At 46.0% G+C, this 27,653-nt stretch overlaps 1 protein-coding gene across 4 annotated transcripts; it reads right to left on the bottom strand.

Annotated features, from left to right (window-relative positions):
• Window positions 1–652: 652 nt before the first annotated feature.
• LOC123135848 (protein ACCUMULATION AND REPLICATION OF CHLOROPLASTS 6, chloroplastic) lies at window positions 653–4,911 on the bottom strand. 4 transcript variants are annotated; one of them, XM_044555078.1, is made up of 7 exons: window positions 4,533–4,906; window positions 3,991–4,221; window positions 3,660–3,884; window positions 2,744–3,004; window positions 1,768–2,644; window positions 1,405–1,523; window positions 653–1,181 (listed from the first exon to the last, which is right to left on the bottom strand). In XM_044555078.1, exons 1-7 carry the CDS (start codon window positions 4,803–4,805, stop codon window positions 885–887), a joined length of 2,283 nt encoding a protein of 760 aa, XP_044411013.1. In that variant the 5' UTR covers window positions 4,806–4,906; the 3' UTR covers window positions 653–884. The 4 variants fall into 4 exon arrangements, with proteins under 4 accessions (XP_044411013.1, XP_044411012.1, XP_044411015.1 ...); XM_044555077.1 differs by having other exon boundaries at window positions 1,405–1,535; window positions 4,533–4,905; XM_044555080.1 differs by having other exon boundaries at window positions 961–1,181; window positions 1,314–1,523; window positions 4,533–4,911.
• Between the last annotated feature and the right edge of the window lie 22,742 nt (window positions 4,912–27,653).

The following is a 27,653-nucleotide window of genomic DNA, read 5'->3' as shown; positions in this document are numbered from 1 at the left end:
AAGCAAGCTCGGGAATTGCGCTATTCTAGCATGAACTATAGCAGGGCTAAAAAATCAAGCTCAGGAAATGCATGCCACGGATGGGAAAAACCGCAGGCAGATTTTGTTGCAATGACAGAGCGGGGAGCTACAGAAGTGGTTATCATAGCTGATCATGGCAATGTTAGACGAGCAATTGAATTCGTCAATGATGCCCCGACGACTGAGGCCCTTGCTTTCAGAGATGGACTCCTAGCTTGAGACATTGGATGCACGAGGTTACTGGTGCAGTCTGATTGCATGGAGGTGGTGACAACAATTGAGACGGGAGGAAATTCAATAGGGGTCACAACTATTTATTTATGAAGAGTGTAATTTTTTAACCCTCGTAACAAGCTAACGCCCACTCAGAGGCATGGCAATTGTGATCGATTTGCATGACAGTTTTTGTTGTCAGTGAATAGAGTAGTTGACAAGCATGGCAAATCCTTCCAGCTCTATTTTTTTCTTTTTGCCAGGATTTCCCGTGCTTACTAACTAAGTTTGTCATCCCCGTGGCAACTAAATTTGCCATAAAAAACCTTACGTTTTGCCATGCCTTCCCAAGGAAGGTCAGCACGATAACATTCCCCTATTTTTTTCGTAGGGGTTTTGTAAAAGATCAAAAAGACAATTTCAGCGGCAAACCCAGCACCATGTTTCTCTTATCCCCAACTCAAGGATCTTCTAGGCTAGCAATAATCCGAATACAACACAGGGAAAAACAAAGCTCATCGCTGATCACACGTCAGACTAACCAAACTATCTCCATCTTCCAAACTGAAAAGGGCCTAGACTGCTTATTTACACACCGAAAAGAACACGGGAGGGATCAATCAACAAAGGTCTACTGCACACCGAACGCCCTATGACGACTTGAGGACCGCGCCTTCGGTTATCTTCCACCCTCCTGGCCCGGTGAAGGTCATCTCGTACCGGGTGGTGTACTTTGTGTCGTACAAATCGTTGTTCCTCGGGTCGGTTGCATCGGTGAGCTGACCTGCCTCCTCGATCGTCGCCTCCACGGTCGCCCGCCGTCCGTCCAGGGAGACGGTGATACTGTCGATAGCCACGTCGGACAGCGTGTAGTCCCAGAACCAGCCTTTGCGCTCGATCTCCGCTGCTCGGTCCCTCCATACCTTCAGCATGTTGCCATCAAGAACCTGTGGGAAACATGGAAATACCAGTTTTCAGTTACCGTCGTAAGGGCGATAAGTTGGCAGTGGAAATAACTCTCGAGAAATTATGCCTTGACAGGATTACTATCACTCAAGCATATGTATGAACAGTGTAACCTATATGACTATCTGAAGTGTCTCCGGTTGCATATGGTGGTATCTTGTCAGTGGAAACACGGGACCAGCCAGCCAAAGTTTTGAACCTCACCGCTTGCAATGATTCCACAGAATGATCTGATCCGAAGGCCTTGGATTTGATACTCTGCCACTTGCGAACAATACCTTCTGCCAGATTCGCATCCATTCTAGGAATCTGTATTGGCTCATCTGGTGCATCATCTTCAATAAATAAATATATAATTAATACTATATAGGCACTATGATTTCAGAAACAAATTTGTATATGGATCAAACATTTGGTACACAGCTTTGTTGAAAACGTCAACCCAAAGCTACAATCTCAAAAATGTAATGTCATTAGACATCAAGCATGACCAGTAGTAACACATGAGCAGAGTTTTTTTTTTCTTCCCTTTTTTACTAGTTGGAAAGTAAAGGAGTGTCTACTTACCATCAACTGAGTCAACAACATTAGCAACTGTCATGGACTCATGCTCGCTTCCAATAGCAGGGAGCACCTTGTTACGAGGCAAGTACTTCAGGCCTATTACTGTCATCAGAGCAAATAATGCACTGGCAGCGACAATCTTCAGGGCAGCATTTTTGGAATCACGGATATCAAATCCCATAATAGTTTTCTGGTCAAATTTATTGACAGATTCCTCAAGGCCAACATTAGGATTCTCCATGGCTGATCGATCTAGCTGTTCTATCAATGGAAAAATCTTGTTGAATGCTTGGATAGCACTTGATTTCACGGTACCAAGCGCAGCTGTAGCTTGAGCACCGAGTTTTGCTATAGCAGCAGCAGTAGCCAAATGAGAAGCACCACCACCTTCCATCATTTCTAGGTAGCTTAAAACTTTTGGATCATCGTAGTAGTCTCCAAGTGTAAACTGCATGCCTCGAGTATCTCTACTCCTAGGGAAAACCTCTGAGACAAGCCAAGTCTCCAAAAGCTTACACAGGCCTGGAAGAAGATCATTCTCCTGGTGGTCGATGCTAGAGTTGTTCACAATAAACTCTACAATTTTGGGGTCTCTATGTGGTGAGGATTCATTATCAATCGCAAGCCAAATTCTGCAGTTGCTAATGTCTCCCACAAGCAGTGAACAAAGTGCCCTTTCCAACGCAAGATCCATCTCATTATCATAAGCATATTGAGAACCTATATTGAACTTCTGGAGCTGTTCAAAAAGATCATCTGCCACCATGATGAGCTCTGGCCTTTTACTTACAATTGCTTGAGCAACATTTGCAAGTGCCACGCTATAGATTTCAAACCATTCAGGCGGTATGCTATTCGGTGTTTTTGAGAAGAAATCCATCTGTGATATGTAATACAAATGAATCAACACATTCTCAAAACATTGCTACAGCTACATGAAAAGGCTACTGCCTCATGAAAACTGGTGATAATTACAAACCTGCTCCGCCGATGTCATCTGCAGGAAGGCCTCATTCATGTAGGCTTCACGCGAAAATCCTCCTCCAACAGTACCAATACCTCCTCTGCCAACACTCCACAAAATGTTTCTCACACCACGAAGACCTTCTTGGTGTTCATTCTGATGTTTTTCATCAAGAGGAAGGGCAAGAAGCTCCAAAACACAACGAGGTGTGATATCCTCCAGAGTTTCATCAATTTGTGAGAGCAAACCAGGTGCGAGATTGATTGCCCCATCCTCCTAAAGGATAACATATATATTAGTACTGCTTCCAGAAGATCTTTCTTAGCAACATACAGCACATGCATTCATGCTGGTCTTCACATATTTATCTAAATCTATCCAATTCCAATATCGACCCAGTGAAAATATAATTGCAAAGACCATTTTTTATTGAGTCTCCTTTTTATACATTTATCTTATATAGCTAGACTGCTAGGCTTGTACATTTTATTATACTACTTATAAAAACTTATTTAGTAGGATCTGTCCCTGCTCTTATACATGGAAGCAGAAGTTTGATACATCCTAACTAAAAGAAACCACATACGGAAATACTAAAGGAAAAGGTGCTGCATCTTATGTTTACCATAAAGAGACTTACTTAGCCAAATAAAATCAGAATTAATACTCAGCATTAACACCAATTAGATCAATCAAGACTACATAGTATATACAGCAGTAAAAAAAGAAAAAGAAAAAGTTTTAATCTAAGTCAACATGTAACACTGGGATTAATAAATACTCCCTCTGTAAAGAAATATAAGAGTGTTCAGATCACTGCTTTAGTGATCTAAACGCTCTTATATTTCTTTACGGAGGGAGTAGGTGTTTGTGTAAAGCCACCATACACATGTTAAATCTGCAATACTGTTTGATGGTAAAAACAGCTGACCTGCAAAAGCTTGAGAGCCCTTTCAAGCACCTCACAGCAGCGGATTACATCTGGAGGGCTAGCCGCCATTGCGTCCCTTGATAGATCCACATAAGCGAGCGCCATTGCCAGCACCACATCCTGCTTGAACCGCTTGGGCGGGCGGTCCTCCAGTAAGTGCCCTCCAATTGCAAGCACTGCCTGCGCCTCCCCAGCCTCCTGAAGGGCACACAGCACACCCGGAACCTGCTTGGCAAGACACCCAGTTTAAGCAGAGACAACAAGTACATGCCAGTGCTATCTGAAATCCTGCAAGATCCAAGTGCACCGTTTACTGCCCCTACAGCCTCACCTTGTCCCAAGCAACATCCAATGTGAGCGCCGCGTCACGGTCCTCAGAGAGCGCGCGGTCATACTCGGTGCGGGAGCTCTGGTTTGTGAGAGTATCATGTGCAATCTGCAGTATTTGCCGACGGCCAACAAGGGTGTCTGTGGTGTAGCCGTACTGCGGTGGCTTGGCCGCCCGAGCCTCGAAGGCCCGCCTGACGCCGTCGCTGAGGAAATGCGGCTCGGCGCCGAGAACCTGAGCAGAGCAAGCGAACCAATCATTTCCCAAACCAATTAAATGTTTGAGCAATTCCATCCATAGTTAATTTATCAGGTAAAAATTGGTCATATTTTTATGGGATCGAGTGAGAAATTGGTCACGTAACCTAGAGAGAAGTCTTTAAAATGGAAATTCTAGGCACAATGCTGGATGATACGGCCTTTCTGCGACAAATTACCATCACGTTTCAAGACTGATGCATCTTTATCTATCAGATGTACTATGTTACTAGGTTCAGTTAAATCACACGAGATGCTCGTGAAGTAATAATGCTGTACGGGTCTAACCTTGTAGAAGTCGACCTGGAGGGGAAGAGCGCGGTCGGCGGCGTCGGGGAAGAGCGGGACGCAGGGGGACGCGGAGACGCCGGCGGGGGCCGCGGCCGGCGGCTCGGGCGCGGCGGCGGCGGCGGGGAGGAGGTGGAAGTCGGCGAAGAGGCGGTCGGCCCAGCGGCTCGCGGCGCGGCAGGCGGCGGCGGGCGGCCTGCGGCGCGGGCGCGGGAGGGAGAAGGCGAGCGGCGCGGAGTTGGGGCGCGCGAGCAGGTTGTGGAGGCCCTCCATTGCCGCCGGCGGCGGCGGCGGCGGCGGAGGGGGGGAGGGGGGGTTTAGAAGGGTGGGAGACAGACAGCGGCGTGCGCTGCGCCCGCGGCCTGGCTGTGCGCGTCTGCTGTCGACCTGTCGTTGTTTTGCGCTTGTACTACTACTAGTTCGGACGCACTGAGGTGACTGACTGATGGTGAAGGCCGCTCTGCCTGAACTTTTTACCTACAAGGTTCATGTGAAATCCTTGTAGAATTAACAAATTTTGTCATTGTTCTGATATAAAAAACAAATTTTGTCATTGTTTGATAAGAGTACCTTTTTGCCATTGTTTGATCTACCTTTTTGTCACACTTATTTTTTTTGTCACACTTGTTTAGGGTTAGGCGGTCAAAATCGACGCCACATTTGAGATAGCTTCCCCACACTTTCTATGAGTCGGTGACATGTGAGATATACTCCCTCCGTTCCTAAATACTCCCTCCGTTCCAGAATAGATGACCCAACTTTATACTAAAGTTAGTACAAAGTTGGGTCATCTATTTTGGAACGGAGGGAGTACTTGTCTTTCTAGAGATTTTAACAAGTGACTACATACGACACAAAATGAGTGAATCTACACTTTAAAATATGTCTACATACATCCGTATATTGAGTCTATTTGAAATGCCTAGAAAGACAAGTATTTGGAAACGGAGGGAGTAGTTCGCATGGAAAGAATCTTGCCACAATGTGAGTTTAAACCAAACAAGGGTTAAACCAATCAAGCTTGCCTGGCTTATGACGTGGCAAAAGACGGGAAGCTTAGTATGCCAACCAAACATGCCCTCTGTCTAGAGTCTAAACCCTTCAATGCAGTCATGGCTATGGCTAAGATAGACACACGTGTCCTACAAAGTTATACCTTCTACAAAATTATACAAATACGCTTTAAAGAATACAACTTATTTGCAAAAATGAAGCAGGAGAGACTATCAGGAGCAACTTTAGTGTGTTTTGGCCTTTTACATTCAGTGTCATGCTAGAATATGTGTGCGTGCTACAGTGCCTATAGTTCACTCTCGTATATTTGCGTCCATCCAAAATGTGGAAGCACACCAAGAACCCTCACAAATCACCAAAAAAAAAATAAGCAAAGGGTTGTGACTGATGCCGAGCCCGAGAAGCATCTTCCTTGTTGTTCTTGCGGGTATTCTAGCGAGTCAGCTAGTGCATCTACCAACTACAACAGCAATATATGCCACATCGGCAAGTACTCCCCACAATAGGCTAGTCACTTGGTTAGGCTCATATACAAAAATGATTATTTCATAGTTTCTTTCATAGCTCATTCTCTCGCTAAATGCCCTAATTTATCTTTCATATCTGAACACATTGAAAAACTTCCACGGTTCCAGTTCTTTCAACCAACAACTGTGCTTAAGGCGGAGCCGTTGCGATGGCATCATATTCCTGCTTGTCTTTGTGGTCAGCCCAAACTTCGGAATTTACTACAGTTGTGGTTGCTGCTACAAAACAGTAATGCTACACTTACGTGATGTTTACGGGGTGGTTAAAGAAGATTGGTTGTGGTTTAATTAAGGGGGGCCGACCCACCAGTTGAATTCAGAGGGGCAATTAGATGAAGGCATGATTTCCACCCCGTAAAGTCCGTTGGAACATGTCCGTGTGCTTAGCATTTTTCGACTACAAAAAGCATGCAAACACGTAGCCTGCAACAAGACAGTGAACTTTGGATATGTGTGTCGCAAAGGGCCATATGGGGAGTGCAATCTTTTCATGAAGAGCAGGCACAACTTCTCCTTGATGGCCCAACCGAGCAAGGAGGTGGGCACAACCATAGTGAAACATGAAGAAACCGATGGCAGAGCTTAGTTCAAAGATGCGAGGATCAATAACTATGATTAGTCGATGTTTTTTTAGAAGGCGCTACCTCGAAAGCCCCTCAATTTTTTTCAAAGGAAGATTCGGGCACCAGTTTCATTGATGGTGTTCGGTATGTCTTCATCATCGTCGTATCCACGCAATTTTATAGCCAGAGATCTCATCCCAGTCGAGTGGAAGCCCGAGATGAGTTACTATCTAGTTTGAGGCTGCTGAGGGTGCGCATTATGGTGCAGACTATAATATCTACTCTCGCGTAAATTGAGATATCTAAGAGGTACAAATTACTTAAAGAAATGTGGCACAAAAAAGTTATGGCGCAATTTTGTTTTCTTCCTTTTGCTTTCAGTTTCACAATCAATGGACGCAACCGTTTCTAAACTAGACACTCATATCCATTATAATTTCTTATGATGCTACATGTAAGATTACAGTGTCCACAATAGAACTACACATTAATATATCTAAGGTACTAAAATGACCCCTAACACATAATCTATGCAACACATTACAATTGCATCTTAGGTACACATACTAATTTATGTATATGAAACATACTTCGTTCCTATTACTCCATTTTTAATTTTTAGTTTAAACCAAACATAGCATTACTTTTCGTTAGAATAACTCCCTACGTAATTATCTTATATACGTCAAGTCGATAACCAACACTTACTAAGCAATATTCAGATTTTTCATTAAGTATTTATCATGTAGAAACGGTTTTCTTGCGCCCTAGGGTTTTCCAGCGACCGAGACCTCGGCTCCGCTACTCTGGGAGTGGTCGCGCTCAGCGTATCCCTCCTCTTGGGGCCATGGCAGGCCGCGGTGCTGCGTTGCCGCCGGGGGAAAAAGCCGCCGTGTCGGCCGGGACTGGCCGCGCCGGGGGAGCGCCGCCGCCGGGCGCTGGCAGCGGCCGCGGTGCTGCGCCGCTGCCGGCCCAAGGCTCCAGCCGCGGAGGTGTGTTGCCTGTGCAAACTGCTGCGGGACGGGGTGCTCTGGTGGTCAGTGGAGCGGCCAATGCGGCGGCGGGTCGCGGTGGAGGTTTGCTGCCCAGTGCTCGGCCGCCGATGTAGGGCTCGTCGGTGTTGTCTGCGGTTGGGCGTGGCGGGCTGACTCACGGTCCCCGCCCGTCGACGCTGGCCTGGCTGGGGTTGCCGCTGCGGGCCGTAGTGGTGCGGCGCCCAGGCCGCCTACGCTGGCGATCCAGGGAGTGACGCCCGGTCAGCAGCCTCAGGCGGCCCCGCCGCCTCACTACGTCACCAGGCCGATGCAGAATCGGGCCGCGCCAGTGCAGACGCAGGCACCGCCGCCTCAAACTTCGAGTGTTGGAGGTGCTTCTGGAATGCCCCGGGGTCAATGGGGAGATGATGGTTACAATGCATATGGGGATGGTCAACACCGTGGCTCCTCGTCGATGGGTGGTGGCCGGGGATATGCTTGGCAGAGCGATGGTTCGGCGGAGAGACCTTTTCTCGGTCCTCCGGGTGGTTTTGTTGAGGGGGCATCTGGCCCGGGCTATCGACAGCCTCCTCCGCCTGTTGTCATCGAGCAAACGGCCGCCGTCGGGACTGCTGAGGAGACGGTGTTGTCCGGTCAGGCTATGGATGTCGTGACAGCGCTCGCTAATGCTGAGCTACCCAGGAATGAGACCATGGTGTCAGCGTCAGTGGAGGTGATAGACAGGGCTGATTTGGATAGGGCGTCCAAGTGGGCGCGAAAGAAGGAGAAAATGTTGTGCTATCATTGTGGAGAGAAGGGTCATTTAATTGCTGAGTGCGTGGCTGAGCTATGTGATACTTGTGGCAAGCGGACACATGAGACGGGGGACAATCTGATTTTGCGAGATCAGGTACCGTCTCTTATGATGTATGGAGTGTATTGTGCGGAGCTCACGTTCTTTGAGTCTCCTAATGAGAGGGAGGTTCCTGACGAGACCCAGAGTATGACCACTGGGGTTGTCAAAGTTACCAAAGGAGAGGTCTCTGAGACCCAGATTGTGCAAAGGCTGAAGGAGTAGGCTCCAGGTGACTGCCAGTGGGAGCCTTTAGTCTTGAGGCAAAATTGTTTAGGGTTGAGTTCCCTTCGGTTGAGGATTTGCAGAGACTTCTGAGTTTTGGGATGTGCAAAGTGCCGGGTACAGATTGTATCCTCGAGTTCCATGAGTGAAAGAAGGTCGAGCCTCAGGGTAAGCCTCTTACTCGGGTTTGGCTGCGTTTTTTCGGGTCTCCCTCGAAGCCGATGCAGGATGCTAGGGTCGTGGCTAGCTTGCGCATTATGGTGGGGAAAACTGAGAAAGTGGATATGGCTTTTACCAGAGCTCATGGGGTAGCCCGACTGCTGGTGAGTATTCTGGATATTGAGTCCGTGCCTAATGTGGTCAAGTGGACATATCGAGGCCAGATTTATAACCTCGTGATTGAGTTTGAGGATGAGAGTCTATTCACCGAGGCAGCTAATGGGACTGATGTTGATATGCACGAGGGTGATGACAGTTCGGGAGCTAAGGAGGCACCGGTCGATGATACTGGACGAGAGTTGTCCAATGGACCAGGGCCCATTTCTCAGACGCCCGGGGATGGGACGGTACCACCCTCCTCGGTGCCTATGACCTCTCTGAGATTTGGGTCTTTCGAGCCCGCGTCTGCGCCTCCGAGGCTTTGGAGTGATTGGGTGGAGTCTGACTAGGTTTTTGAGCACACGTTACCTGCGGTGGATTTTGAGGATGCTGTGAGTCCCGTTCTTGGGGCCTTGCCTATCTCGGTCAGGGGAGGGGAGGAGGAGTCTAGGCAGGTGGTCACTCCTTCTCATGCATAGTATGTTGCCTCTCCTCAGGACAAGGTTCCGGTGGTGGAGGTCTTACCTTCGGGAGGGGGTCCGGGGCAGGTGGCCTCGGCTCCCTCTTCTTCTCTCGTGGTGCCGGAGCTGCAGGTGGCCGTTCCGCCTTCTGAAGGGGGCTCGGGGCAGGAGGCCTCGGTGCCCTCTTCTCCTCTCGCGATGGACGAGGTCTGGATGGTGGAGGTCTTACCTTCGAGAGGGGGTCTAGGGCAGGTGGCCTCGGCACCATCTTCTCCTCTCGTGATGCCGGTGCTGCAGGTGGCGGCTCCACCTTCTGGAGGGGGCTCGGGGCAGGTGGCCACGGAGCCCTCTTCACCTGAGGCGCCTAAGGTGGCCGCCCCTCTTGCGGCGCTGGTGGGTGGGGAAGTTCGGGCAGGTGGCCCATGCACTCCCCTCCCCCGGTACGGTGCCGTCTCTTTGCCGCGGGGTGTGACCGACGTCCACGGCGCCGTCGAGCGCCCCACCACTTTTGGACCTTCCTGCTGGTTCGTCGATGGAGGCCAACCGGATGCGTGTTTGGGGTGAGGCAGGAGGCCCCACCCCGAGCAGGGTCACTCGGGAGGAGGTTATTGCGTTTGGAGGGATCCTGGACCCGGTCTCTGAGGGGCGACGGTTGAGCTGCCATCTCCAGGATCATCCAGAGGTTGACGACATACAACAGCGGTGTGCCATGAGGGCGGCCAAGCTTCGTAACGTTGAGGTCACTACTGGTATGTCGGTTAATACCTCTAATTCCATTTTGCATTTTTCTAATGATGAGATTATTAATAATGCAAACCAATTAGGAGTTTCACTAGGTAGTAATGATAGTGAAATTTCAAATTCCATTAATAATATCCTGGATTTAGAGGCAGAGCGGGCTTTAGAGTTGATTCGTAACTTAGCTATTGTTAAACCCATGAATGATTCAGATTTTGATGCTTTGGGGGTCAGGGTGCTCATAATTTTTGTGCGGATCTTATACCACCCCTACCCGAGTCTGAGGAGGAGGATGATACATCTGAGAATGTCGTGGTTAGATCTTCTGAGCCTGGTTGTGAGGACCGGCTGGAGAGTCAGAACATTCCTAAGCGCAAGTGGAAGCGGAAGATTTACCCGACTTCCGCAGTGTCTAGGAGTGCTGGGATCCGTACGGCTAAAAAAATCATGACGAAATATGAAAGGAATCTTTTGGAATAGCAGAGGTTTGAAAGACTTGGCTAAAAGAAGGTTTCTTGGAGAGGTGTCTATTGAGCATAGGTTGGATTTTATCGCATTGTCAGAAACTGGTAGAGATAATTTGTCGTGACAATTTCTCAATACTTTATCGGGAGGTATTGACTTTGACTGGCATTGTCTGCCACCGAGAGGAAGATCGGGTGGGATCTTACTGTTGGGGAACGTAGCAGAAATTCAAAATTTTCCTACGAGTCACCAAGATCTATCTATGGAGAAACCAACAATGAGAGGAAGGAGAGTGCATCTACATACCCTTGTAGATCGCTAAGCGGAAGCGTTCAAGAGAACGGGGTTGAAGGAGTCGTACTCGTCGTGATCCAAATCATCGGAGATCCTAGTGCTGAACGGACGACACCTCCGTGTTCAACACACGTACATCCCGGTGACGTCTCCCATGCCTTGATCCAGCAAGGAGAGAGGGAGAGGTTGAGGAAGACTCCATCCAGCAGCAGCACAACGGCATGGTGGTGATGGAGGAGCGTGGCAATCCAGCAGGGCTTCGCCAAGCACCGTGGGAGAGGAGAAGGGAGAGAGGTAGGGCTGCGCCAAGAGGGAGAGAAACTCATGTTGTTGGCAGCCCTCAAGACCTCAACTATATATAGGGGAGAGGGAAGGGGGTGCGCCCCCTCTAGGGTTTCCACCCCAAGGGGTGCGGCTGCCCCCAATCCCATCTAGGGTGGCGGCCAAGGGGGGGAGGGGAAACTTGTTGGAAATATGCCCTAGAGGCAATAATAAAAGTATTATTATTATATTTCCTTGTTCATGATAATTGTCTTTTATTCATGCTATAACTGTATTATCCGGAAATCGTAATACACGTGTGAATACATAGACCACAATATGTCCCTAGTGAGCCTCTAGTTGACTAGCTCGTTGTGATCAACAGATAGTCATGGTTTCCTGGCTATGGACATTGGATGTCGTTGATAACGGGATCACATCATTAGGAGAATGATGTGATGGACAAGACCCAATCCTAAGACTAGCACAAAAGATTGTGTAGTTCATTTGCTAGAGCTTTGCCAATGTCAAGTATCTCTTCCTTCGACCATGAGAGCGTGTAACTCCTGGATACCGTAGGAGTGCTTTGGGTGTATCAAACGTCACAACGTAACTGGGTGACTATAAAGGTGCACTACAGGTATCTCCGAAAGTATCTATTGTTTTATGCGGATCGAGACTGGGATTTGTCACTCCGTGTAAACGGAGAGGTATCTCTGGGCCCACTCGGTAGGACATCATCATATGCGCAATGTGACCAAGGAGTTGATCACGGGATGATGTGTTACGGAACGAGTAAAGTGACTTGCCGGTAACGAGATTGAACAAGGTATTGGATACCGACGATCGAATCTCGGGCAAGTAACATACCGATAGACAAAGGGAATTGAATACGGGATTGATTAAGTCCTTGACATCGTGGTTCATCCGATGAGATCATCGTGGAACATGTGGGAGCCATCATGGGTATCCAGATCCCGCTGTTGGTTATTGACCGGAGAACGTCTCGGTCATGTCTACATGTCTCCCGAACCCGTAGGGTCTACACACTTAAGGTTCGATGACGCTAGGGTTATAAAGGAAGTTTGTATGTGGTTACCGAATGTTGTTCGGAGTCCCGGATGAGATCCCGGACGTCACGAGGAGTTCCGGAATGGTCCGGAGGTAAAGATTTATATATGGGAAGTCCTATTTTGGCCACCGGAAAATGTTCGGGATTTTTCGGTATTGTACCGGGAAGGTTCTAGAAGGTTCCGGAGTGGGGCCCACCTGCATGGGGGGACCCACATGAACGTGGGTAGTGGGGGCAAGGCCCCACACCCCTGGTCAAGGCGCACCAAGATCCCCCCTTAGAAGGAATAAGATCATATCCCGAAGGGATAAGATCAAGATCCCTAAAAAGGGGGGATAACAATCGGTGGGGAAGGAAATGATGGGATTTCTTTCCTCCCACCTTGGCCAACGCCCCAATGGACTTGGAGGGCAAGAAACCAGCCCCTCCACCCCTATATATAGTGGGGAGGCGCATGGGAGCTATACACGAAGTTCTGGCGCAGCCCTCCCCTCTCCATACTCCTCCTCTCCCATGGTGCTTGGCGAAGCCCTGCTGGATTGCCACGCTCCTCCACCACCACCACGCCGTTGTGCTGCTGTTGGATGGAGTCTTCCTCAACCTCTCCCTCTCTCCTTGCTGGATCAAGGCGTGGGAGACGTCACCGGGCTGTACGTGTGTTGAACGCGGAGGTGCCGTGCGTTCGGCACTTGATCATCGGTGATTTGAATCACGACGAGTACGACTCCATCAACCCCGTTCACTTGAACGCTTCCGCTTAGCGATCTACAAGGGTATGTAGATGCACTCTCTTTCTACTCGTTGCTGGTCTCTCCATAGATAGATCTTGGTGACACGTAGGAAAATTTTGAATTTCTGCTACGTTCCCCAACAGTGGCATCATGAGCTAGGTCTATTGCGTAGATTCTTTGCACGAGTAGAACACAAAGTAGTTGTGGGCGTTGATGTTGTTCAATATGCTTACCGTTACTAGTCCAATCTTGTTTCGACGGTATTGTGGGATGAAGCGGCCCGGACCGACCTTACACGTACTCTTACGTGAGACAGGTTCCACCGATTGACATGCACTTGGTGCATAAGGTGGCTAGCGGGTGCCAGTCTCTCCCACTTTAGTCGGAACGGATTCGATGAAAAGGGTCCTTATGAAGGGTAAATAGCAATTGGCATATCACGTTGTGGTTTTGCGTAGGTAAGAAACGTTCTTGCTAGAAACCCATAGCAGCCACGTAAAACATGCAACAACAATTAGAGGACGTCTAACTTGTTTTTGCAGGGTATGCTATGTGATGTGATATGGCCAAGAGGAATGTGATGAATGATATGTGATGTATGAGATTGATCATGTTCTTGTAATAGGATTCACGACTTGCATGTCGATGAGTATGACAACCGGCAGGAGCCATAGGAGTTGTCTTTATTTATTGTATGACCTGCGTGTCATTGAAGAACGCCATGTAAATTACTTTACTTTATTGCTAAACGCGTTAGCCATAGAAGTAGAAGTAGTCGTTGGCGTGACAACTTCATGAAGACACGATGATGGAGATCATGATGATGGAGATCATGGTGTCATGCCGGTGACGATGATGATCATGGAGCCCCGAAGATGAAGATCAAAAGGAGCAAAATGATATTGGCCATATCATGTCACTATTTGATTGCATGTGATGTTTATCATGTTTATGCATCTTGTTTACTTAGGACGACGGTAGTAAATAAGATGATCCCTTACAAAATTTCAAGAAGTGTTCTCCCCTAACTGTGCACCGTTGCTACAGTTCGTCGCTTCTAAGCACCACGTGATGATCGGGTGTGATGGATTCTTACGTTCACATACAACGGGTGTAAGACAGTTTTACACAGCGAAAACACTTAGGGTTAACTTGACGAGCCTAGCATGTGCAGACATGGCCTCGGAACACGGAGACCGAAAGGTCGAGCATGAGTCGTATAGTAGATACGATCAACATGAAGATGTTCACCGATGATGACTAGTCCGTCTCACGTGATGATCGGACACGGCCTAGTTGACTCGGATCATGTGATCACTTAGATGACCAGAGGGATGTCTATCTAAGTGGGAGTTCATAAGATGAACTTAATTATCCTGAACATAGTCAAAAGACCTTTTGCAAATTATGTCGTAGTTCACGCTATAGTTCTACTGTTTTAGTTATGTTCCTAGAGAAAATATAGTTGAAAGTTGACAGTAGCGATTATGCGGACACTAGAACGCTTATGTCCTTAATGCACTGCTTAGTGTGCTGAACCCCAAACGTCGTTTGTGGATGTTTCGAACATCGAACATACACGTTTTGATAACTACGTGATAGTTCAGTTAAATGGTTTAAGTAGAGGCACCAAAGACGTTTTCGAAACGTCGCGGAACATATGAGATGTTTCGAGGGCTGAAATTGGGATTTCAGGCTCGTGCCCACGTCAAGAGGTATGAGACCTCCGACAATTTTCTTAGCCTACAAACTAAGGGAGAAAAGCTCAATCGTTGAGCTTGTGCTCAGATTGTCTGAGTGCAACAATCACTTGAATCGAGTGGGAGTTGATCTTCCAAATGAGATAGTGATGTTTCTCCAAAGTCATTGCCACCAAGCTGCTAGAGCTTCGTGATGAACTATAACATATCAGGGATAGATATGATGATCCTTGAAATATTCATGATGTTTGACACCGCGAAAGTAGAAATCAAGAAGGAGCATCAATTGTTGATGGTTGGTGAAACCACTAGTTTCAAGAAGGGCAAGGGAACAAAGGGATACTTCATGAAACGGCAATTCAGCTGCTGCTCAAGTGAAGAAACCCAAGGTTGAACCCAAACCCGAGACTAAGTGCTTCTGTAATAAGGGGAACAACCACTGGAGCAGCATTACCCTAGATACTTGGTAGATGAGAAGGCTGGCAAGGTCGATAGAAGTATATTGGATATACATTATGTTAATGTGTACTTTACTAGTACTCCTAGTAGCACCAGGGTATTGGATACCGGTTCGGTTGCTAAGTGTTAGTAACTCGAAATAAAAGCTACGGAATAAACGGAGACTAGCTAAAGGTGAGCTGACGATATATGTTGGAAGTGTTTCCAAGGTTGATATGATCAAGCATCGCACGCTCCCTCTACCACCGAGATTGGTGTTTGCGTTGAGCATAGACATGATTGGATTATGTCTATCGCAATACGGTTATTCATTTAAGGAGAATAATGGTTACTCTATTTTTTGAATAATACCTTCAATGGTCTTGCACCTAAAGGAATGGTTTATTGAATCTCGGTCGTAGTGATACACATTTTCATGCCAAAAGATATAAGATAGTAATGATAGTACCACTTACTTGTGGCACTGCCATGTAAGTCATAATGGTATAAAACGCATGAAGAAGCTCCATGTTGATGGATCTTTGGACTCACTCGTTTTTGAAAAGTTTGAGACATGCGAACCATGTCTATTGGTGTATATGCATGAAGAAACTCCATGCAAATGGACCGTTCGGACTCACTTGATTTTGAATCACTTGAGATATGCAAATCATACCACATAGGCAAGATGACTGAAAAGCCTCGGTTTCAATAAGATGGAACAAGATAGCAACTTGTTGGAAGTAACACATTTTGATGTGTGCAGTCCAATAAATGCTGAGGCATGCAGTGAATATCGTTATGTTCTTACTTCACAGATGATTCGAGTAGATGTTGAGAATATTTACTTGATGAAACACAACTCTGAATTATTGAATGGTTCAAGTAATTTCAGAGTGAAGTAGAAGATCATTGTGACAAGAGGATAAAATGTCTATGATACGATCATAGAGATGAATATCTGAGTTACGAGTTTTGGCACACAATTAAGACATTGTGGAAATTGTTTCATAATTAATACCGCCTGGAACACCATAGTGTGATGGTGTGTCCGAACATCATAGTTGCACCCTATTGGATATGGTGCGTACCATGATGTCTCTTATCGAATTACCACTATCGTTCATGGGTTAGGCATTAGAGACAACCACATTCACTTTAAATAGGGCACCACGTAATTCCGATGAGATGACACCGTATGAATTATGGTTTAGAGAAACCTAAGTTGTCGTTTCTTAAAGGTTTGGGGCTGCGACGCTTATGTGAAAAAGTTTCAGGATTAAGCTCGAACCCAAAGCGGATAAAATACATCTTCATAGGACACCCAAAACAGTTGGGTATACCTCCTAATTCAGATCCGAAAGCAATATGAATTGTTTCTAGAATCGGGTCCTTTCTCGAGGAAAGGTTTCTCTCGAAAGAGTTGAGTGGGAGGATGGTGGAGACTTGATGAGGTTATTGAACCGTCTCTTCAACTAGTGTGTGGCAGGGCACAGGAAGTTGTTCCTGTGGCACCTACACCAATTGAAGTGGAAGCTTATGATATTGATCATGAAACTTCGGATCAAGTCACTACCAAACCTCGTGGGATGACAAGGATGCGTACTACTTCAGAGTGGTACGTAATCCTGTCTTGGAAGTCATGTTGCTGGACAACAATGAACCTACGAGCTATGGAGAAGCGATGGTGGGCCCGGATTCCGATAAATGGCTCGAGGCCATAAAATCCGAGAACGGATCCATGGACTTTGGTGGACTTGCCCGATGATCGGCAAGCCATTAAGATAAATGGATCTTTAAGAAGAAGACGGACGTGGATGGTAATGTCACCGTCCATGAAGCTCGACTTGTGGCGAAAAGTTTTTCACAAGTTCAAGGAGTTGACTACGATGAGATTTTCTCATCCGTAGCGATGCTTAAAGTCCGTCGGATTCATGTTAGCATTAGCTGTATTTATGAAATCTGGCAGATGGATATCAAAACGAGTTTCCTTACCAGTTTTCGTGAGGAAAGGTTGTATGTAATACAATCAGAAAGTTTTTGTCGATCCTAAGGATGCTAAAAGGTATGCTAGCTCCAGCGATCCTTCTAAGGACTGGAGTGAGCATCTCGGAGTTGGAATGTATGCTTTGATGATGATCAAAGATTTTGGGTTTGTACAAAGTTTATGAGAAACTTGTATTTCCAAAGAAGTGAGTGGGAGCACTATAGAATTTCTGATGAATACATGTTGATCAGAAATGATGTAGAATTTCTGGAAAGCATATAGGGTTATTTTGAAAGTGTTTTTCAATAGAAAGCCTGGATTAAGCTACTTGAACATTGAGCATCAAGATCTATAAGGATAGATCAAAATGCTTAATAATACTTTCAAATGAGCACATACCTTGACATGATCTTGAAGGTGTTCAAGATGGACCAGTCAAAGAAGGAGTTCTTGCCTGAGTTGTAAGGTACGAAGTTAAGACTTAAAGCTCGACCACGGCAGAATAGAGAGAAAGGACGAAGGTCGTCCCCTATGCTTAAGACGTAGGCTCTTCAGTATGCTATGCTGTGTACCGCACCTGAAGTGTGCCTTGCCATGAGTCAGTCAAGGGGTACAAGAGTGATCCAAGAATGGCTCACAGGACAGCGGTCAAAGTTATCCTTAGTAACTAGTGGACTAAGGAATTTTCTCGATTATGGAGGTGGTAAAAGAGTTCGTCGTAAAGGTTACGTCGATGCAAGCTTAACACCTATCCGGATAGCTCTGAGTAGAGAGACCGGATACATATAATGGAGCAATAATTTAGAATAGCTCAAAGTAGAACAGTTATTTGGAATAGCTCCAAATAGAGCGTGGTAGCTGCATCTAGGAGATGACATAGAGATTTGTAAAGCACACACGGATCTGAAAGGTTCAGACCCGTTGACTAAAACCTCTCTCACAAGCAACATGATCAAACATAAAACTCATTGAGTGTTAATCACATAGTGATGTGAACTAGACTACTGACTCTAGTAAACTCTTGGGTATTAGTCACATGGCGATGTGACCTGTGAGTGTTAATCACATGGCGATGTGAACTGGATTATTGACTCTAGTGCAAGTGGGAGACTGTTGGAAATATGCCCTAGAGGCAATAATAAAAGTATTATTATTATATTTCCTTGTTCATGATAATTGTCTTTTATTCATGCTATAACTGTATTATCCGGAAATCGTAATACACGTGTGAATACATAGACCACAATATGTCCCTAGTGAGCCTCTAGTTGACTAGCTCGTTGTGATCAACAGATAGTCATGGTTTCCTGGCTATGGACATTGGATGTCGTTGATAACGGGATCACATCATTAGGAGAATGATGTGATGGACAAGACCCAATCCTAAGACTAGCACAAAAGATCGTGTAGTTCATTTGCTAGAGCTTTGCCAATGTCAAGTATCTCTTCCTTCGACCATGAGAGCGTGTAACTCCTGGATACCGTAGGAGTGCTTTGGGTGTATCAAACGTCACAACGTAACTGGGTGACTATAAAGGTGCACTACAGGTATCTCCGAAAGTATCTATTGTTTTATGCGGATCGAGACTGGGATTTGTCACTCCGTGTAAACGGAGAGGTATCTCTGGGCCCACTCGGTAGGACATCATCATATGCGCAATGTGACCAAGGAGTTGATCACGGGATGATGTGTTACGGAACGAGTAAAGTGACTTGCCGGTAACGAGATTGAACAAGGTATTGGATACCGACGATCGAATCTCGGGCAAGTAACATACCGATAGACAAAGGGAATTGAATACGGGATTGATTAAGTCCTTGACATCGTGGTTCATCCGATGAGATCATCGTGGAACATGTGGGAGCCATCATGGGTATCCAGATCCCGCTGTTGGTTATTGACCGGAGAACGTCTCGGTCATGTCTACATGTCTCCCGAACCCGTAGGGTCTACACACTTAAGGTTCGATGACGCTAGGGTTATAAAGGAAGTTTGTATGTGGTTACCGAATGTTGTTCGGAGTCCCGGATGAGATCCCGGACGTCACGAGGAGTTCCGGAATGGTCCGGAGGTAAAGATTTATATATGGGAAGTCCTATTTTGGCCACCGGAAAATGTTCGGGATTTTTCGGTATTGTACCGGGAAGGTTCTAGAAGGTTCCGGAGTGGGGCCCACCTGCATGGGGGGACCCACATGAACGTGGGTAGTGGGGGCAAGGCCCCACACCCCTGGTCAAGGCGCACCAAGATCCCCCCTTAGAAGGAATAAGATCATATCCCGAAGGGATAAGATCAAGATCCCTAAAAAGGGGGGATAACAATCGGTGGGGAAGGAAATGATGGGATTTCTTTCCTCCCACCTTGGCCAACGCCCCAATGGACTTGGAGGGCAAGAAACCAGCCCCTCCACCCCTATATATAGTGGGGAGGCGCATGGGAGCTTACACGAAGTTCTGGCGCAGCCCTCCCCTCTCCCAAGTCTCCTCCTCTCCCGTGGTGCTTGGCGAAGCCCTGCAGGATTGCCACGCTCCTCCACCACCACCACGCCGTTGTGCTGCTGTTGGATGGAGTCTTCCTCAACCTCTCCCTCTCTCCTTGCTGGATCAAGGCGTGGGAGACGTCACCGGGCTGTACGTGTGTTGAACACGGAGGTGCCGTCCGTTCGGCACTAGGATCATCGGTGATTTGAATCACGACGAGTACGACTCCATCAACCCCGTTCACTTGAACGCTTCCGCTTAGCGATCTACAAGGGTATGTAGATGCACTCTCTTTCTACTCGTTGCTGGTCTCTCCATAGATAGATCTTGGTGACACGTAGGAAAATTTTGAATTTCTGCTACGTTCCCCAACAAAACTTGCCCCCCCAAGTTAGGTGGGTGCGCCCCCTTCCCCAACCCTAGGTGCCTTGGGCCCTTGTGGGGGGGCGCACCAGCCCACCTGGGGCTGGTCCCCTCACAAACTTGGCCCATGCAGCCCTCTGGGGCCAGTGGCCCCACTTGGTGGACCCCCGGGACCCTCCCGATGGTCCCGGTACGTTACCGATAAAACCCGACACTTTTCCGGTGACCAAAACAGGACTTCCCATATATAAATCTTTACCTCCGGACCATTCCAGAACTCCTCGTGACGTCCGAGATCTCATCCGGGACTCCGAACAACATTCGGTAACCACATACAAACTTTTTTTATAACCCTAGCATCATCAAACCTTAAGTGTGTAGACCCTACGGGTTCGGGAACCATGCAGACATGACCGAGACGTTCTCCAGTCAATAACCAACAGCAGGATCTGGATACCCATGTTGGTTCCCACATGTTCCACGATGATCTCATCGGATGAACCACGATGTCAAGGACTCAATCAATCCCGTATACAATTCCCTTTGTCTATCGGTATTGTACTTGCCCGAGATTCGATCGTCGGTATGCCGATACCTTGTTCAATCTCGTTACCGGCAAGTCTCTTTACTCATTGCGTAACACATCATCCCGTGACCAACCCCTTGGTCACATTGTGCACACTATGATGATATCCTACCGAGTGGGTCTAGAGATACCTCTCCGTTAACCGGAGTGACAAATCCCAGTCTCGATTCGTGCCAACCCAACAGACACTTTCGGAGATACCTGTAGTGCACCTTTATAGCCACCCAGTTACGTTGTGACGTTTGGTACACCCAAAGCATTCCTACGGTATCCGGGAGTTGCACAATCTCATGGTCTAAGGAAAAGATACTTGACATTAGAAAAGCTTTAGCATACGAACTACGATCTTTGTGCTAGGCTTAGGATTGGGTCTTGTCCATCACATCATTCTCCTAATGATGTGATCCCGTTATCAACGACATCCAATGTCCATGGTCAGGAAACCGTAAACATCTATTGATCAATGAGCTAGTTAACTAGAAGCTTACTAGGGACATGGTGTTGTCTATGTATCCACACATGTATCAGAGTTTCCTTTCAATACAATTATAACATGGATAATAAACGATTATCATGAACAAGGAAATATAATAATAATAACTAATTTATTATTGCCTCTAGGGCATATTTCCAACAGTCTCCCACTTGCACTAGAGTCAATAATCTAGTTCACATCGCTATGTGATTAACACTGATAGGTCACATCGCCATGTGACCAACATCCAAAGAGTTTACTAGTGTCACTAAACTAGTTCACATCACCATGTGATTAAGACTCAATGAGTTCTGGGGGTTTATCATGTTTTCCTTGTGAGAGAAGTTTTAGTCAACGGGTCTGCAGTATTCAGATCCGTATGTACTTCGCAATTCTCTATGTCATATTGTAAATGCTGCTTCCACGCTCCACTTGAAGCTGTTCCAAATGGTTGCTCCACTATACGTATCTGGTTTTCTACTCAGAGTCATTCGGATAGGTGTTAAAGCTTGCATTGACGTAACCCTTTACGCCGAACTCTTTATCACCTCCATAATCGAGAAACATTTCCTTATCCCTCTAAGGATAATTTTGACCGCTGTCTAATGATCCGTTCCCGGATCATTCTTGTACCCCTTGACTGACTCATGGCAAGGCACACTTCTGGTGCGGTACACAGCATAGCATACTATAGAGCCTATGTCTGAAGCATAGGGGACGGCCTTCGTCCTTTGTCTCTCTTCTGCCGTGGTCGAGCTTTAACTCTTAACTTCATACCTTACAACTCAGGCAAGAACTCCTTCTTTGACTGATCCATCTTGAACACCTTCAAGATCATGTTAAGGTATGTGCTAATTTGAAAGTATTATTAAGCATTTTGATCTATCTTATAGATCTTGATGCTTATTGTTCAAGTAGCCTAATCCAGGTTTTCCATTGAAAAACACTTTTCAAACAACCCTATATGCTTTCTAGAAATTCTACATCATTTTTGATCAACAATATGTCAACAACATATACTCATCAGAAATTCTATAGTGCTCCCACTCACTTCTTTGGAAATACAAGTTTCTCATAAACTTTGTATAAACCCAAAATCTTTGATCATCTCATCAAAGCATACATTCCAACTCCGAGATGCTTACTCCAGTCCTTAGAAGGATTGCTGGAGTTTTGCATATTTGTTAGCGTTCTTTAGGATTGTCAAAACCTTCTGGTTGTATCACATACAACCTTTCCTCAAGAAAACTGTCGAGGAAACAATGTTTTGACATTCTATCTGCAAGATTTCATAAATAATGCAGTAACTGCTAATCCATTTCCAACAGACTCTTAGCATCACTACGAGTGAGAAAGCTTCACCATAGTCAACTCCTTGAACTTGTCGGAAAACATCTTAACGACAAGTCGAGCTTTCTTAATGGTGATTCTTACCATCATTGTCTGTCTTCCTTTTAAAATCCATCTGTACCCAACGGCCTTACGTCCGTCAAGTATTTCTTCCAAACTCATGGATCCTTTCTCGGATTTTATGGCCTCGAGGCATTCATCGGAATCCGGGCCCACCATCGCCTTTCCATAGCTCGTAGGTTCATTGTTGTCTAGCAACATGACCTCCAAGACAGGATTGCATACCACTCTGAAGTAGTACGCATCCTTGTCACCCTACGAGGTACGGTAGTGACTTGATCCGTAACTTCATGATCACTATCATAAGCTTCTACTTCAATTGGTGTAGGCGCCACAGGAACAACTTCCTGTGCCCTGCTACATACTAGTTGAAGTGACAGTTCAATAACCTCATCAAGTCTCCACCATTCTCCCACTCAATTCTTTCGAGAGAAACTTTTCCTCGAGAAAGGACCCGTTTCAAGAAACAATCCCTATTGCTTTCGGATCTGAATTAGGAGGAATACCCAACTGTTTTGGGTGTCCTATGAAGATGCATTTTATCCGCTTTGGGTTCGAGCTTATCAACCTGAAACTTTTTCACATAAGCGTCGCAGCCCCAAACTTTTAAGAAACGACAACTTAGGTTCCTCCAAACCATAGTTGAAACGGTGTCGTCTCAATGGAATTTCGTGGTGCCCTATTAAAGTGAGTGCGGTTGTCTCTAATGCCTAACCCATGAACGATAGTGGTAATTCGATAAGAGTCATCATGGTATGCACCATATCCAATAGGGTGCAACTATGATGTTCGGACACACCATCACACTATGGTGTTCCAGGCGGTATTAATTGTGAAACAATTTCCACAGTGTCTTGATTGCGTGCCAAAGCTCGTAACTCAGATACTCATCTCTATATGATCATATCATAGACATTTTATCCTCTTGTCACAATGATCTTCAACTTCACTCTGAAATTACTTGAACCATTCAATAATTCAGACTTGTGTTTCATCAAGTAAATATACTCAACATCTACTCGAATCATCTGTGAAGTAAGAACATAACGATATTCACTGCATGCCTCAGCACTCATTGGACTGCACACATCAAAATGTGTTACTTCCAACAAGTTGCTATCTTGTTCCATCTTACTGAAAACGAGGCTTTTCAGTCATCTTGCCCCATGTGGTATGATTTGCATATCTCAAGTGATTCAAAATCAAGTGAGTCCAAACGATCCATTGCATGGAGTTTCTTCATGCGTATACACCAATAGACATGGTTCGCATGTCTCAAACTTTTCAAAAACGAGTGAGTCCAAAGATCCATCAACATGGAGCTTCTTCATGCGTTTTATACCAATATGACTTACATGGCAGTGCCACAAGTAAGTGGTACTATCATTACTATCTTATATCTTTTGGCATGAAAATGTGTATCACTACGATCGAGATTCAATAAACCATTCCTTTAGGTGCAAGACCATTGAAGGTATTATTCAAATAAAACAGAGTAACCATTATTCTCCTTAAATGAATAACCGTATTGCGATAGACATAATCCAATCATGTCTATGCTCAACGCAAACACCAAATAACAATTATTTAGGTTTAACACCAATCTCGATGGTAGAGGGAGCGTGCGATGCTTGATCACATCAACCTTGGAAACACTTCCAACACATATCGTCAGCTCACCTTTAGCTAGTCTCCGTTTATTCCATAGCTTTCTATTTCGAGTTACTAACACTTAGCAACCGAACCGGTATCTAATACCCTGGTGCTACTAGGAGTACTAGTAAAGTACACATTAACATAATGTATATCCAATATACCTCTATCGACCTTGCCATCCTTCTTATCTACCAAGTATCTAGGGTAATCTCTGCTCTAGTGGCTGTTCCCCTCATTACAGAAGCACTTAGTCTCGGGTTTGGGTTCAACCTTGGGTTTCTTCACTGGAGCAACAATTGATTTGCCGTTTCATGAAGTGCCCCTTCTTGCCATTGCCCTTCTTGAAACTAGTGGTTTCACTAACCATCAACAATTGATGCTCCTTCTTGATTTCTACTTTCGCGGTGTCAAACATCGTGAATACCTCAAGGATCATCATATCTATCCCCGATATGTTATAGTTCATCACGAAGCTCTAGTAGCTTGGTGACAATGGCTTTGGAGAAACATCACTATCTCATCTGGAAGGTCAACTCCCACTTGATTCAACTGATTGTTGCACTCAGACAATCTGAGCACAAGCTCAATGATTGAGCTTTTCTCCCTTAGTTTGTAGGCTAAGAAAATCGTCGGAGGTCTTATACCTCTTGACGTGGGCACGAGCCTGAAATCCCAATTTTAGCCCTCGAAACATCTCATATGTTCCGCGACGTTTCGAAAAAAACGTCTTTGGTGCCTCAACTCTAAACCGTTTAACTGAACTATCACGTAGTTATCAAAACGTGTATGTCCGATGTTCGTAACATCCACAGACGACGTTTGGGGTTCAGCACACTAAGCGGTGCATTAAGGACATAAGCTTTCTACTGTCCGCATAATTGCTACTGTCAACTTTCAACTATATTTTCTCTAGGAACATATCTAAACAGTGGAACTAAAGCGCGAGCTTACGACATAATTTGCAAAGATCTTTTGACTATGTTCAGGATAATTAAGTTCATCTTATGAACTCCCACTCAGATAGACATCCCTGTAGTCATCTAAGTGATTACATGATCCGAGTCAACTAGGCCGTGTCCGATCATCATGTGTGACGGACTAGTCATCATCGGTGAACATCTTCATGTTGATCGTATCCTCCATACGACTCATGCTCGACCTTTCGGTCTCTTGTGTTCGGAGGCCATGTCTGTACATGCTAGGCTCGTCAAGTTAACCTAAGTGTTTCGCGTGTGTAAATCTGGCTTACACCCGTTGTATGTGAACGTAAGAATCTATCACACCCGATCATCACGTGGTGCTTCGAAACGACGAACTTTCGCAATGGTGCACAGTTAGGGGGGACACTTTCTTGAAATTTTAATGAGGGATCATCTTATTTACTACCGTCGTTCTAAGCAAATAAGATGCATAAACATGATAAACATCACATGCAATCAAATAGTGACATGATATGGCCAATATCATTTTGCTCCTTTTGATCTCCATCTTCGGGGCTCCATGATCATCATCGTCACCGGCACAACACCATGATCTCCATCATCATGATCTTCATCATCGTGTCTTCATGAAGTTGTCTCGCCAATTATTACTTCTACTACTATGGCTACCGGTTAGCAATAAAGTAAAGTAATTGCATGGCGTTGTACAATGACACGCAGGTCATACAATAAATAAAGACAACTCCTATGGCTCCTGCTGGTTGTCATACTCATCGACATGCAAGTCGTGATTCCTATTACAAGAACATGATCAATCTCATACATCACATATCATTCATCACATTCTTCTTGGCCATATCACATCACATAGCACACCCTGCAAAAACAAGTTAGACATCCTCTAATTGTTGTTTGCATGTTTTACGTGCCTGCTATGGGTTTCTAGCAAGAACGTTTCTTACCTACGCAAAAACCACAACGTGATATGTCAATTGCTATTTACCCTTCATAAGGACCCTTTTCATCGAATCCGTTCCGACTAAAGTGGGAGAGACTGGCACCCGCTAGCCACCTTATGCACCAAGTGCATGTCAGTCGATGGAACCTGTCTCACGTAAGTGTACGTGTAAGGTCGGTTCGGGCCGCTTCATCCCACAATACCATCGAATCAAGATTGGACTAGTAACGGTAAGCATATTGAACAAGATCAACGCTCACAACTACTTTGTGTTCTACTCGGGGTTCATAACTCTAATCCCAAAAACCCAGTCGCCTGAAACCGCCAATGATTTCAGACCCATCACGCTACTCAATTGTTGCCTGAAACTGATAACTAAATTGCTGGCTAACCGTCTGCAGATGCTGGTTCTCAAAATCATTCATCGGAACCAATACGGTTTTTTGAAGGGGAGATCAATCCAGGAGTGCCTGGCCTAGGCGTTTGAATACATACATCAGTGCCAGTCGTCGGGGAGAGCGTGTTGCATCTTAAAGTTAGACTTTCCGAAGGCCTTCGATACCATCCAGCATGAACCAATGATTGAGATCATGAAACATATGGGTTTCGATGAGAAGTGGCTGGGATGGATCAAATGCATTTTTCTTCTGGTAGTTCCTCGGTTTTGCTCAATGGAGCCCCCGGGAAACTGTTTGACTGCCTTTGTGGAGTCCGACAGGGAGACCCTTTGTCCCCTCTGATCTTTGTCCTCGCGGCGGACCTGCTTCAGTCAGCGATCAATGATGCCACGCGGAATGGACTACTTCAGCTACCTCTTCCTACGTCTGACAGCAACTACCCAGTCATTCAGTATGCTGACGACACGATCGCTGTGCTCCCGGCCTCAATCTCGCAGGCGCAAGTTCTGAAGTCCATCCTAGTTGACTACGCGAAGTCGGTGGGCCTGAAAATAAACTTCCACAAGTCAACTCTAGTGCCCATCAATTCTGACCCGGTGCTGGTAGGGGAGATTGCTACTATCTTTGGCTGCTCTCTTGGCACCATGCCGTTCACTTATTTGGGCCTGCCCATGGGTACCACACGCCCGAGCTTGAATGACTTGATGCCAATGGTAGCCTCCGTTCAGCGTAAGATGCCTGCTGCAATCTCACTCTGGACTATGGTTCCAAGCTTACGTTGCTCAACTCTGTGGTCACTTCCCTGGTCGTTTATGCCATGTGCTCCATCAAGATAAACCCTAGGATCATTGAGCACCTGGATAAACTGAGGAGATCGTGTCTTTGGGTGAGAAAATCTGATGATGGGCTCAAGGGTAGCTCCTTGGCAGCTTGGGATATGGTGTGCAAACCCAAGAGCAAAGGTGGTATGGGGATCATTGACCTCAAAACCCAAAACCAAGGACTCCTGTTGAAGCAACTTCACAAGTTTTATAATAAACATGATGTCCCTTGGGTCAAACTGATTTGGGACTCGTACTATGTGGACAAAATACCTCATGCCTCTGACCCGTGTGGCTCCTTCTGGTGGAGAGACCTTATGTCAATGTCTGATATATACAGAGGAATCACTAAAGCTGAAGTGTTTGCCGGTGATACGATCTTATTCTGGAAGGACAATTGGAACACGGATA

The sequence above is a fragment of the Triticum aestivum genome, chromosome 6B, assembly GCF_018294505.1.
Source record: "Triticum aestivum cultivar Chinese Spring chromosome 6B, IWGSC CS RefSeq v2.1, whole genome shotgun sequence".
NCBI classification, from domain to species: Eukaryota; Viridiplantae; Streptophyta; class Magnoliopsida; order Poales; family Poaceae; genus Triticum; species Triticum aestivum.
The sequence above is the reverse complement of the archived record's forward strand: the minus strand, read 5'-3'. Positions and strand labels throughout refer to the sequence as shown.

What these genes read in the sequence shown, in the direction of transcription:
- LOC123135848 (XM_044555077.1), bottom strand. Translation starts at nt 4,805, where the DNA reads ATGGAGGGCCTCCACAACCTGCTCGCGCGCCCCAACTCCGCGCCGCTC. An exon ending in AGATGACATCGGCGGAGCAG is followed by an intron (nt 2,645 to 2,743) that starts GTTTGTAATTAT and finishes TACATATCACAG; the next exon opens with ATGGATTTCTTCTCAAAAAC. An exon ending in TGTTGTTGACTCAGTTGATG is followed by an intron (nt 1,536 to 1,767) that starts GTAAGTAGACAC and finishes TATTTATTGAAG; the next exon opens with ATGATGCACCAGATGAGCCA.